The sequence below is a fragment of the Temnothorax longispinosus genome, chromosome 7 (genome assembly GCF_030848805.1).
Source record: "Temnothorax longispinosus isolate EJ_2023e chromosome 7, Tlon_JGU_v1, whole genome shotgun sequence".
Classification (NCBI taxonomy): Eukaryota; Metazoa; Arthropoda; class Insecta; order Hymenoptera; family Formicidae; genus Temnothorax; species Temnothorax longispinosus.
The window spans coordinates 18,392,352-18,404,785 of NC_092364.1; the positions used below are offsets into that span (position 1 = coordinate 18,392,352).

Sequence of the window (12,434 nt, forward strand, 5' to 3'; positions counted from 1 at the left end):
TCATGAAATCTCCGCTAAAATCACGAATGCTCGAACTGCAAATTTAGCGCTATGTATAAAAAAATGTTTCAGTAAAAAAACATTAAAGATAAAGAAATATAAGTATAATATTTACTTATATCTTCGAAAAGCATATATGTATAGATAGACGATGACAAGACCAAAAGTAATCGAATCAAAGTTTTCGGATAAATAAATTGATTTAAAATCAATTTATTTATCTGCTTGGCATTTGATTCTACAAGTATATTATTGGTTTTACGTTTATACATATGTCTACAGTTTTATTCTTTATTTAAACTTCCTTTCTTCCGCTCTCCCATCATCCCCGAGAGAAAATCGAAGATCATCGAGACTAATTCCGAAAGAGTATCGCTCCCCTCCGTGGAAAATCGCGCGAAGATCACGCTCGAGGAAATCGAGACGTCTTCGTCGCGATGTCTTCGCAAACACGCAGCCGACGGGAGACGTCGTGGCGAACGAACGAACAAACGGGAACAAGCCCGTCATCACAGGAAGAGGCCGAGTCGAGATTACCAGCGCGCTTCGTTTTCCCTCCTCTTTCGTTCTCCTTTTCCGCGCCCGCCACCCTCCGCATTCAAACGTGAAGTTATCAGGGCTAATTTTCCGCCTTTGTCGCGCCCCTCGGTGGCCACCAGCCGGTTCATTATTCGCATCTAGCGACCACTGTTTTTAATAACCTAATGGCTCTTACGCGGTACATTATATCGCCACTCTTCTCTCCCTTCTCCCCCCTTTCTCCTTTCCCTCCTCCGGTGCCATCCTTCGCTGCTTTTTCGTTAGCCCGCTCCTTTATTCGCGATCCTTGACGAAACGACGAAATATCCAACTCTCCTACCGTTCGTTCGCTCATGGAGCTTATGACGATATTCTCGTACGGTGACTTTTTCTCGGACTCGCTTTCCACCGGGAGAGATTACGGCGAGCGCGAGCAACCCTTCTGGAAATCTTTCCCTGGCTTCCCCCTTCACGTTCGCGCGATCACTGGTGAACGGAACGATCGCTTAAGCCTTTATTCCTAGTGCTTTTGTTGAATGGCGATCCTCCGCGGTTTTTGTTTCAGCGAATAATTGAGAGAGAAATGGGCCTGCGAACGTCGAAGATATTAGGTAGGAATAAAGAATAAAGACACTCGAGTTATTGTCAACCGCCGCGGCTGTGGTCTCGCTCCGTGAGTGATTGATCATTGTGCTGAGATGCGCGAATTGTCGATAAGAAGAAATTAGGGATCCCGCAGACAATTCTCCTCGAGTCAGATCACATTTATCATTTCCTTGATAAATATTGGGGCATAAGCGATGATATTAATCGCGGTACGTTTTCCCGCTGAATTTTCCGGCTGCAAGAAGGTTTCGTTTTCCACGCTCCGCGAAGGAGTCGAACGAGATGCAGAGCCCTCGCGGCGAGTAACACGGCTGATTACGATTCAGAATGCGAGGGCGATGATATTTCACTTCTTTTTCGAGGCTTTACGATCAGACGTTTTTAATTTCCCGCCGCGTGCTCCGGCGAGAGGCCCAGGCCGAATGCAAATTTGTGACAGGAAAGTTATGCGCGACCGTGAAATTAATGTGTTCCCGAGATCGGGACTTAATAGCCCGTTATGTACTTCGCGTGCCACATACATATACGCGCGTGTAATTCCGCGAGCGGATTTATGAAGTGACGAAGTCTCTTGCGCTTGCTTGCTAAATTGAATTCGACTTGCCCCATTTCTTTGGCTCGTATAAATCATCAGGAAATCGATCGCCGATATTCTCGTTTAAGTTTCCAATGCATACTATTTTTTAAATTTTACATCTACTGCATATCGTATAATTAAATAGAATATTTTAATAAGTCTTAATAATATAGAGTATATCATGGATGATACATTTGTTGCCGAAAATAATCTTGAGATATCACATATATTAGCTTATAATACTTTACAATTCTTTACAGCATGAAACAAATGGCCAGATCGTCCGCTCTTTCACTATTTTGCCTTCGAGTATGCCTCCTGATCTATATCATGCTTGCCATTGCTACACCCAGCTTGGGGGAAGTTAACAAATATGATCGGAACAAAGCGACGTACATGAAGGACAGATCTGATTCAATTAAGAACTCGGAAAAATCGGTCATTTCCCCACATCAATGTGAAGATAATAAGGTAAACTAAAATATATTTACGTAATCAAAATTACGCGATATTGAATTAATCAATCTAAAATCACTTCTTTTTTTACTCGATAAGACACGCATTTTTTTCGATGGAAACTTTACTGCTAGATTTCACAAACATTTCAAGAATATCGTCGTGTTTGATAAGAGAAACGTACGATATCTGATCCGGCCGAGAGCGATGCGCGACGATAGATTCTTGTTCTCAAGCGCGTTTTAATATCTCAAGCGTTAATTTCTTTTTGGCGAGGGACACGCAGAGCGACGCAACGTGTCGCAGAGCATCTCTGGCGCCAGCTCTCAGTCTTTATGCCGAATGACAAAATGACAAAGGGTTGGTCGCCCTGGGCTAGCGATATTACCGTTTCCGTTTCGGAACTATGCGAACTGTCGTCTATCGTTCCTCTCTTCGGTCGCGTATTGCGGCCGAAAATGTCTCGTGATTGATTATACCCGCCGCACTTTTGGTACTCGACTCCCGCAATGGCCGATTGATGGAGAATCTACGAATACGATCGTCGTACTCGCAAACGGAATCAGAATGTCTCAAAATATTGTTAATGCGTTCCTTAAAAATAGAGAACGATTAAAATAAGTTAAATTATATATGACAAAATAGTAAAATACAATTTTTCCCGTATTATAGTGATTTTATTTAAAAAAAACTATTTAACTATTTAACTATATATAATATATCGTTTAATATACACGTTTACAATCTATAGTTACACGATATAATAAAATTAAACGTCTTTCAATCAAGATATTTCATTATCGCAGGCAGTTTAATAAAAAGAATTCTAGCCTCTGTACAGAGCTACGTTAGGGTGGAAAGACAAGCCGAGGGTGAGGCGGGTCTTTATTTAGTTAAATGCCGCGTGTAATTGAGTGTAAAATCTTTTTTTTTGTTCGGCAAACCGACCACGATGTGTCCTGCCGTGAAACCGCCGCGTCGCAAGGCTCAAGTTTTCCACCCCTTTTCCACAGCGCGCTGCCAGTGGTGTGGCTGCCAGCCACCTGATGGCACAAGGGCCCACCGGGAATGAGATGCAGATTGCCAGAGGCCACTTCAGCCACGCTGTGGGAGAGGGGAGGGGAGGGGGGGAGTGAATTTTTAATAATACCGCGTCCCGTGCCCGCGGCTGCCGGATGTAGAATCCCATTGTTTTGGCCGCGCGAGCGCGTCGGAAAAAGGACGAAGCGAAATAGTATGTACGCGATGCGTTACGGGACACCCACTCGGCATTATTATAACGCGCTAACGTGTCGGTGGGGGGAGGGGATGGCAGGAAGGGATTGTCAGCGACAGAATATTCTGCCGTCTTCGCGGCAGGAATGTCGCTGCAGGACGTTCCAAGCCTGCCGCCGTATACATTCAACAGTACGAGTCATTTGTGTAATATTAATTTTTTTCTCTTTCTTTCTCTTTCATCTACTCTTATTTTACAAATTCCACAAACTATTTCTAATGCTCCGTTAAAGATACCAGAAAATTGATACATGCTTGTTAAACTATATAATATTGTGTTTTACAGGTTGATGGCAATCGAAATTATTCCGCGAATAAATCTGTGGTGATCAACGATGAGAAAAAAAGCGTGGCTTTAAATAGATTTCTGGAAGATGTTCTAAATGCGCAGAACGATTTGAAGTCGATAGATCACGCCACGCATCATATTAATCATAGAACTCGTCTAGATGAGTAAGACCCTTATGTTATCTGTTGCTTTGACGAGGAAGAAAAAAAAGAAATAAAAAACGCAATAAATTCAATATGAATTGTTAGTAAGCTTAAATTAACTCAATTTCCATAAATTTTAATTGCTACAAGTGTCTCCTTCAATTGGAAAAAGTTACCAGCAACCTCGATATTTGCATTCTACAATTTAGAAACGCGCCAATTTTTATTGACTGATTTAATAAGAATATTTCCGTTACAGTCCGCTGGCGCGTAATACAAACCAGTATTCTACGGTATCCGTCAACACGGGGGATGTCCTAGAACGAGCTGATATCGGTTATGGAAGTAGGTTACGCGGCAAGAGGGGCTTCGATCGGAATTATGAAACGATGTGGATGCTGCAGAAGAAGAAATACGGACGGAAGAGTGCTCGTGATGTTCCTCAGAGAGTCTATCTGGATAATGACATGACATTTAAGAAAGACGCTGATAATGCTGACTTTGACGCTCCTTATCAATCCCGTGGCACGTAAGCGATGGAACAATGTTCATTCAAAACTGCAATTTATTTCGTTTAAAGTGTAATCTAAAAGAATTTATTATATCTATAAACATCTACAAATTAATAAAATATTTTTAGTGACGGAATAGTCATTTATAAAATTATTTGATTTATATTAAGCGTCTAAATTTTTCATAGCTGTACCTAAATCTTCTAAAAGCTATCGCATATTTCTTATAGTAGATAGATAGAAATTCATTCCACTCTTGAGCGTAGGTTAGATAGAGCTGTCTACGACGGAGGAACGATGGCCGATCAGCCATTGAAAGATTGGACTGGAAAGAAGAAGCTCCATTCCTCGGGCGACTGGTCGAATTCTAATGAGACTCCCAAAGTGACTAACGGCGAGAATATATGGCATCGTGATTACGAACCTGCTCGTGAAATTCGCGTTAATTCCGGTATTATCGAAATAATTAAAATGTTGAGATGTTGACCTAATTCTAAATGGCGTATTAAACATGATCTCTCAGACTCAAGCAAGGACGAAAAGTTACACGTCGATACTGACGCGCGGGATCAATTAGAAGTATCGTTGCACGATCCAATATATGCAAATGCCTTCACCGCTTTCCGGGGATCTGCGGTTGCAATCGGAAATGGCAAAACTCGAAACGCACCGTCATCACTGGAGTCTTTGAAGAAAACTGTGCTAGAATTAAGAAATAGTTTGATGTTGGGTCATAAGAGGAGAAATATAATATCGAGAAGTAAAAATTACTATTAACACTAATTACTACTGTCATTGCTATGGTTAATTTTTTCAGGAGAATCTAACTGGTGGAATGAGCCAAGATCGACAGTTGAAATGTATGATTTTGGAGATCTTGATAGTCATTCAAATGAAGAAACAATACGGAGGCTAAAGAGAGCAAAAAATATAAATAACGAAGATGAAAGTGATTCAAGAATTTTTCAAGGAATAGAGTTTGGGGAACCATATTTTGGGAAACAAAATTCGAAAGAATCACACGATCGTAGTAAACGTAGTAAGAGTTTCGTCGAAGATACAAATTACACAAATAACCAAAGAGATATTCTTGAAAATAACAAGAAAGCTCAAATGATTAAAGACGTTTTCGAAAATGTAACTACGACACAAAATACTGAAGAAGTCGTCACGAAATTGTACTCTAATTATCTCAACAATAATGGAAAAAATTCGATAAACGCTTCTAATAAGATAAACATTTCCGATTCGCAATATTCTTTAGATAAAGGATCTTTTTTAAATAATTATTTGAATAATTTAACAATTATCCCATCAATAGCTAATAAAACAAATATTTCTGAACTAAGATATCCTTCAAATATAGAGCTGTATTTAAATGAACATTTCATCGACGACAAATCATTATTTGTCATTAAAACGGATCTTCAAACACATTCACCAGAACGCATTACCAAAAGTGGAGATCCAATAAACTCGAAGGAAATTAGTCAACGATCCAAAATTGAGATGATATTAAAAAGTATCAATCATATAGCGGAGAATCGTACTAAATCGCCTGATTTCGAAAAGAACGCATTCACTATACCGAACGCATTCCTCGATTCAATACGTTTTTCAATAAACGACGGTGATTCTGAAAAATTCCTGAAAAATCGAAGCGGCGAAGAGAAATTAGGAGTTGCGGCTCAGGAAATATCGCGACTCGGCATGAATGACGGACAATCGAAGGGCGCGGAAAAGGAGTTTCCCCGGGGAAATACATCGCGTAGCTTCGGCATCGCGACAAATGAATTGTGGAGCTGCGTCGAAACAACCGTAGCCGCGAGAGAAAAAGAGATCGAAGTAGACGGAACGCGAAAGCAAAACCGCGAACCGATACCCGGTGTGATCAAGGTCTTTGAGCCTCGAGGGCGTCCGTATCAAAAGCATGAGGCAGAAACGACGGCGAGATTGTCTCGGCGAATGGAAAAAGACGAAATGTCCGTGGCGAGGATGAAGACAAACAAAGATGAAGTCGACAAGTCAAGAAATACAAATGCAAGGGAAGCCTCTTCGACTTCGCTGATTGATTCTGTCACCGATGCGATAATGAAGCCGGAAGCCGCATATATAAACACGTCTGAGTCTGGCGAATCGATAACACTGAAGGATCTCACTTCGGTAACTGTAGACAACGATTTGCGAAAGCAGCAACAGATGGTTCCGCCTCTAAATGCGGAGAATAGGAACGCAAATAAATCGAATGGAAATTTGGATACCGATAGAATCGATATTCGAATTCTCGGGTCAAACGGAAATGAGACTATGAATGTGAAGGAAGGTATTCGAACTATAATGGAAGCTCAGGAGTATCACAAATCCGATAATAATTTACACAGGAAATTATTATGGATTTCCACGATTTCAATCGACGGTGAAACTGAAGATTCATCGGTAAAGAGCACGAGATCAGTTTTTAATACCACGATTGAGAGTGATATTGAAAATGTCACGAATGAGAATCGACAGCAAAGTGAAATAACCGGTTCTGCAAATTTAAGAAAAATATTGACTAGAGTCAACCGCGAAGATAAAATTGAAGAAAGTGGTATATCGCAAGACGCTTTAAATTCTCAGATATCCGAAACAAATCATTACGCTCGTTACAAACGATCTGTATATCCTTATGAAAATGTTGAATCCAATAATGAAGCAGAGCCTGAAAATATAGCAGTCGAGAAAGAAGCGGAGATGAATCACGATGAGAATCAAGAAACTAATGAAGACTATCTAAATCAGGATGTCGGAGAACTTAAGGGGAGCTATAATGACAGAGAAGCAGATTTATTCGAAGGTATAACGCTCATTTGATGATTTGCCATTCATAACAAAAAAAAATACACGAAAATAACGATTATACGTTTACAGATGATGATAAAGCAATGGAAAGCAAGAGAGAGGGACAATCTTCATCTAGACAACAAATCGATCCTATAAGAGCTAAAGTTAACATGTTGATTAAGCGAAAGCTTGACAAGAAACACAGGGACAGTAGCATTTCCAGGAAAAAGAGACATAGTATGTTGGACATGGTCGAATATTATGATTATGATGATGATGATGAAGAGCAAGAGCACGATGGGCCAATAAATGAACAGGAAACTCAAAATAAAGACAACAAATTTTCATTTAACGCCAAGATAAAAAAGCGCGGTAAGAACGTAAGCAAAATAAAATTTACATTCAAAACATGTAATAAAAAACGTAGTAAATATGTGAAATTAATTGGGCATCGATATTTCAATTGATCGCAGATGGCAAATCACCAAGTAAGCCAGGCGACTTAGGGAAGAAGAAGAACGAAAACGCTGAGGCGATGATAAAAGAAGGACGCAAAAAGTCAGGAGCAAAGAACAAGGAGCCAAAAGAAGAAATCGTCATCGATCTTGGCAAACGTAAGAATAAGACGAACGATCGAAACGATAAGAAGTCATTCAGTTCGTTAGGATCTAGCTTCGAAAATGTGTTCAATGAGGAAAAACAATTGTCGACTAAGGAAAACTCGGATAAAATTCGCCAGAGCAAAGATTTTGATAATAATGTTTATCAAGAAGAATCAGCTGCTGTGAAATCGAAATGGTAAATCGGATTATTTTGCAAGCGATCAGTAGTCATACATTTTATTCTATTGTAAACATAAACTTATGCATGTAAGTACATGCAATTTGATAATATTGATGCAAACGACCAAAAAATAGATGTCTGATAGGTTGGACCAACCGTTTGAGGACAGAACGGCATTGTCGAAGAAGAATTCAGAGTCATTATTAGAAGACAGCTGTAAGAAGAAAACTAATTTGAATGAACCTTTGGAGTACGTGGACTATGTAGATGTAAATCCCGATGTTATCAAAAATAATTTGTTGGATATTCAACCTATCAAGAGTATGGAACAAAGCAGAGAATTGGGAGCCTCGAAAGATTTCTATGAAGATTTTGGAGACGACCGGTACAAATGTTTCAAATTATGTTACATATTATAATATAATATAGTGTACATATTCAAAATTTAAAGAAGCTATAAAGTGTTGCTTACTAATTATAATCTAATTAGTTAATTTAATGTTAACTTGCAAAAATAGCTTATTTGACATCTCTCATAATTTTATGTATAATTGTTACAGTTTTATATTTTTTAAGTAAAATTCAATTACTAAAAATATCGATAAAGAAGCTCATAAATAAATTCTGTCAAAATTATTTGTAAATGCTGTATATATACATATATACATATATGTATATACGTATTTGTGATTCACGAAATTGTTGAGATTTAATAATTTATTTTGCAGACGAGAAGATCGTTATTATTATCAAGAAAATGATTCAAACAATGTCGAGTCTCTGTATGAGGAGTTGAAGAATGTGTACGATTGGCCTGATGGTGAATTAAAGAGCGGACCCCGACTCAAAGGCGATCAAAGACTACACTACGAATCAGATGATACGCTTGATACAAATCCCTCTCAATTACAGCCATTGAACGATAGATTCCTCGGCTTGGGTCAAAACGACAACGCACAAAGGAGATTCCAATCAATTGATGCATCTTGGATGAGTAAATATTGAATGCAATCATCAAGAATAAAGAAACTCTTACTTATTTTCACTTTAATCGGATCGATCCATATAATTTTCAAACATTTTATATTGATTCTGATCTTAATCGCAAATTTATTCCTATTTTCTTTCTTTTCTTTCTCATGCTTCTATAGTTTTACAGCCGTTATTTTGATAAAGCTTATGTAATGGCAATAATTTTACGTTTGATTGACAGTTGCAAACTCAAATAGTACTCTGGCGAACAATTATTTCACGCTTAAAGTCACGGATGATATGTTTAAAGGCAGCTTCGAGCAGAGTTCGACGGAGAGAAATTCACCGAATATATTTTCCGTCAGAACAACAACCGAGCCGAGAATGTATACAGTACGCATATGATTACTATTTATCGCGATATTTATTGTTTTTTTTTTTTTTAGAATACAATCGCAACAATATAAAGTAATTAATCGGTATAGATTTCAGAAGATAAAAATATCCCGTTTCCCGAGGGACGTTCAATAATCAATACAGATTCCGGTTCTCCATATGAAAATAGCAAGTATATCGAGCCCAAGATACATGAACTACTGAAACAAAATCTAAATTTGGCGAAACAGGCGGCGATTAATTCGCAAGACTTGCAGGAGTCTTTCGTGGAATCTTTAGATTGGCATGACGATTTCGATGATAATGTGAAAGTTAGATTGGGCAGAGGATTAAAGGCTATAAACGAAACAGTAATTTCTGGTTTCAATAAAACTTACGATCAAGACAATAAAATAGACGTAACAAATGCAACTGATGTAAATTTTAAGCCTACTCGAGTTTCTACGCAAACTTTTCACGATAATTCATCGATTTCAAAAAATTGGTACAATAATACAATGATGGACTTATACAATATTTTTAACAATCACCGTGGTGTGTCTGATCAAAGCGCTAAAAATGTTCAAGATTCGATTTTAATGAATACGGTTAATATGGATGTAAACGACGATCTCGAAGCTGCCGAGCAAAAATACGTCAATAATCAAACACCGAGAATCAGAAGGGCAGCGTCATATCGCGCGTTTTACGACGATCTGAATCAGAATCAACGCGATTCCGATGAAATGGACGGAAGTCTAAGTAACCAGTTTCATTCTCCGAATATCCTCAAAAATCGGTTCGATGGAGTGTATCACGGATATGAGATTGGAAATTGGAACAGTGACACACAAGATCTTGATCAATACTCGAAAATCCCGCGAACCAGTACGAGGAAGAAGGGGAGACCCGGAAAGAGCAGTAAGAAAAATAAGCACTCTTCGGAGAAGCACGCAAAGAAAAGCAGCTCACATTCTTCAAGTAGAAACAGAAGACATCATGCTCACCGATCTGATATGTCGAAGAACGTTAACCGAAGTGATTTAAAGCCGAAGCAGAGGAACAAAGTTGAAGCACCTCCTTTGATTGGACGCACCAGAATTCAGAAGAGTAAAACGGCCAAGCAAGAATTGTCTCGTGCAGGGATGAACGAGGCATCGGGCAAAAAAGTGCTTTACGAGAACGCGGAGGATCAGAGTGTGAGTGAAAGGGCGATCGCTGATCGCATCATATAGGTCGCGCGACTGGATTAAAAAGAGAAAAGAATTAAGGTTGATTTTTCAGACAGTGAAGCCAGAGGAGGACGATGCACGGAGAAAGGAAATTACACTGCTCCTCGCAGCCGACAACATCGACGACGAGTCGCAGATGGACGTGGCTCTTCACGGCGAACTGGCTGGAAAAATCGTCGAGCAAATATTCCAACAGGCAAGTAAAGGGCAGCGTAGCGCGATATCAAAGCTATTTTCGACATCTCTTTCATCAAAAATGAAAAATTATTTGACGCACAAGTGTGTACGTTTTTCTGGTATAAGGATGATTGATGATAATTAGTTCCGGTATGGTAGGTCCAAAAAAATGATCAATTGAAGAGTGTCTTTGGTCCTGGGCTTCATCGCGATCACAAAACGGAAGATGTGATAACGGGTAACATTTATCGACAAGGACTCGACGAAGATGGAGTAATCACGATATTATTTAGTTCAAGAGACTTGAGTATGCCGTGTATAAAAGAAATTTTGATAATTTTTAATGGTTTTATTTTTTTCATTGATATGATTTAGACGAATCACACGGAAACGATGATAAAGAGAGTTATGGGGCTCCTCGGTACGCTAATTGCAAACGAAGTGCAAAAGAAAACTTGCATTTCTTTATCACCGGATATGCGAGAATTTTTAGGATGGATGCTGGAGGTGGATCGAGATGAGGAATCGTTGGGAGAAGTATATTATAATCTTACATATTAATTATATGCACGTATCATGCTTTTCAATTAATTGATAAATATTAATTTTTAATTCAGGCGCCACCGCTGCCATTGGTCCGTGAGAAAATTATTCCAGAGCAAGACACTGGACGCAAATTCCTGTTTGACAGCATTTCCGAGCAAGAAGGAGAAGAAAATATTAATGATTTACAGAAAAAAGTGAGAATATTGGAAACTCTTGTGAAGGAATATAACGCTTTGACTGCAAAAGAAAAAACCAGGGTTCAAACAGTCCACGATTATTTGGTAAGACTTTATTTATAAGCTAATATCGTTATTTGTTAATTAATATTCGATTAAAAATGTGATAAAATTTATGTAAGATAAGAAATATTTTATAAATATTAGAAAAATTACTAAAAATTATGATAGAAAAGATTTTTATGATCATATTTAGATTCAGCAGTTAAACCTACTTTTGCGATATATCGAAGCGCGAGAAACTGCAGAAACAAAAAGGAAGCCTGCATCGGCAGCAGCTAGAACTGGAACCGGAAATATCTTACAGTATCAAAACGCGCTGCCTAATGCCACTAATGCAAGCCATTCGATGACAAAAGATGCATTTTCTTCGCCAATCGATACGCATAATCTTCTGCAATTCGACAATGTCTCATTTGAAACAGATAAACGACTCCAAAATAGTACGTAATATTTCTGGTGGTTACACGCATTTATTTTTCTTACACTTAAAAAAAATTTTTTTGTTAATTTTTTCAAAAAATATAAAATATAAATTTTTTCTTGTTCCTAATTTACAGTTAAAGCATATTAAAATTTCGGCAGAAAATGCGGTAAACAAATGTAATTGGCGATGTTCCTTTTAACTACCGATATCGGGAAATTGGTTATCGGAAATGTTTTCGGTCTAAATACCACGGCATGATAAACTATTTCTACATCGAGTCGATAAAAAAAAACTATAGCGGTTTCGGCCGAACTTTCAAACTCCGAGTAATTACGTCCGCATAATATCTCGTCTGAAAATTGCACGACAAAATATTCGCTCGGTCATTATTTCGCATATTCTGTGATACGGGCGGTTAATTTGTTTTATGTATCATATTTCTACTTAATATTCTCAGAAAATTATGTAAGTTAGCGTAACAAACTT

General features: G+C 38.4%; 2 protein-coding genes across 2 annotated transcripts; both read left to right on the top strand.

Annotated features, from left to right (window-relative positions):
• The first annotated feature begins 4,130 nt into the window (after positions 1–4,130).
• Positions 4,131–8,988, top strand: LOC139817015 (uncharacterized). The gene is made up of 6 exons (XM_071784827.1): positions 4,131–4,394; positions 4,644–7,213; positions 7,288–7,572; positions 7,674–7,998; positions 8,129–8,368; positions 8,712–8,988. The coding sequence occupies exons 2-6, from the start codon at positions 5,236–5,238 to the stop codon at positions 8,986–8,988; spliced, it is 3,105 nt and encodes a 1,034-aa protein (XP_071640928.1). The 5' UTR covers positions 4,131–4,394; positions 4,644–5,235.
• Positions 8,147–11,972, top strand: LOC139817016 (uncharacterized). Its single transcript, XM_071784828.1, has 8 exons — positions 8,147–8,368; positions 8,712–9,348; positions 9,441–10,529; positions 10,615–10,758; positions 10,899–11,012; positions 11,115–11,276; positions 11,357–11,566; positions 11,718–11,972. Exons 2-8 carry the CDS (start codon positions 9,256–9,258, stop codon positions 11,970–11,972), a joined length of 2,067 nt encoding a protein of 688 aa, XP_071640929.1. The 5' UTR covers positions 8,147–8,368; positions 8,712–9,255.
• Positions 11,973–12,434: the final 462 nt, after the last annotated feature.

What these genes read in the sequence shown, in the direction of transcription:
- LOC139817015 (XM_071784827.1), top strand. Translation starts at nt 5,236, where the DNA reads ATGTATGATTTTGGAGATCTTGATAGTCATTCAAATGAAGAAACAATA. An exon ending in AGAAGCAGATTTATTCGAAG is followed by an intron (nt 7,214 to 7,287) that starts GTATAACGCTCA and finishes ATACGTTTACAG; the next exon opens with ATGATGATAAAGCAATGGAA. An exon ending in CGCCAAGATAAAAAAGCGCG is followed by an intron (nt 7,573 to 7,673) that starts GTAAGAACGTAA and finishes AATTGATCGCAG; the next exon opens with ATGGCAAATCACCAAGTAAG.
- LOC139817016 (XM_071784828.1), top strand. Translation starts at nt 9,256, where the DNA reads ATGTTTAAAGGCAGCTTCGAGCAGAGTTCGACGGAGAGAAATTCACCG. An exon ending in CCGAGCCGAGAATGTATACA is followed by an intron (nt 9,349 to 9,440) that starts GTACGCATATGA and finishes TAATCGGTATAG; the next exon opens with ATTTCAGAAGATAAAAATAT. An exon ending in AGAACGCGGAGGATCAGAGT is followed by an intron (nt 10,530 to 10,614) that starts GTGAGTGAAAGG and finishes TTGATTTTTCAG; the next exon opens with ACAGTGAAGCCAGAGGAGGA.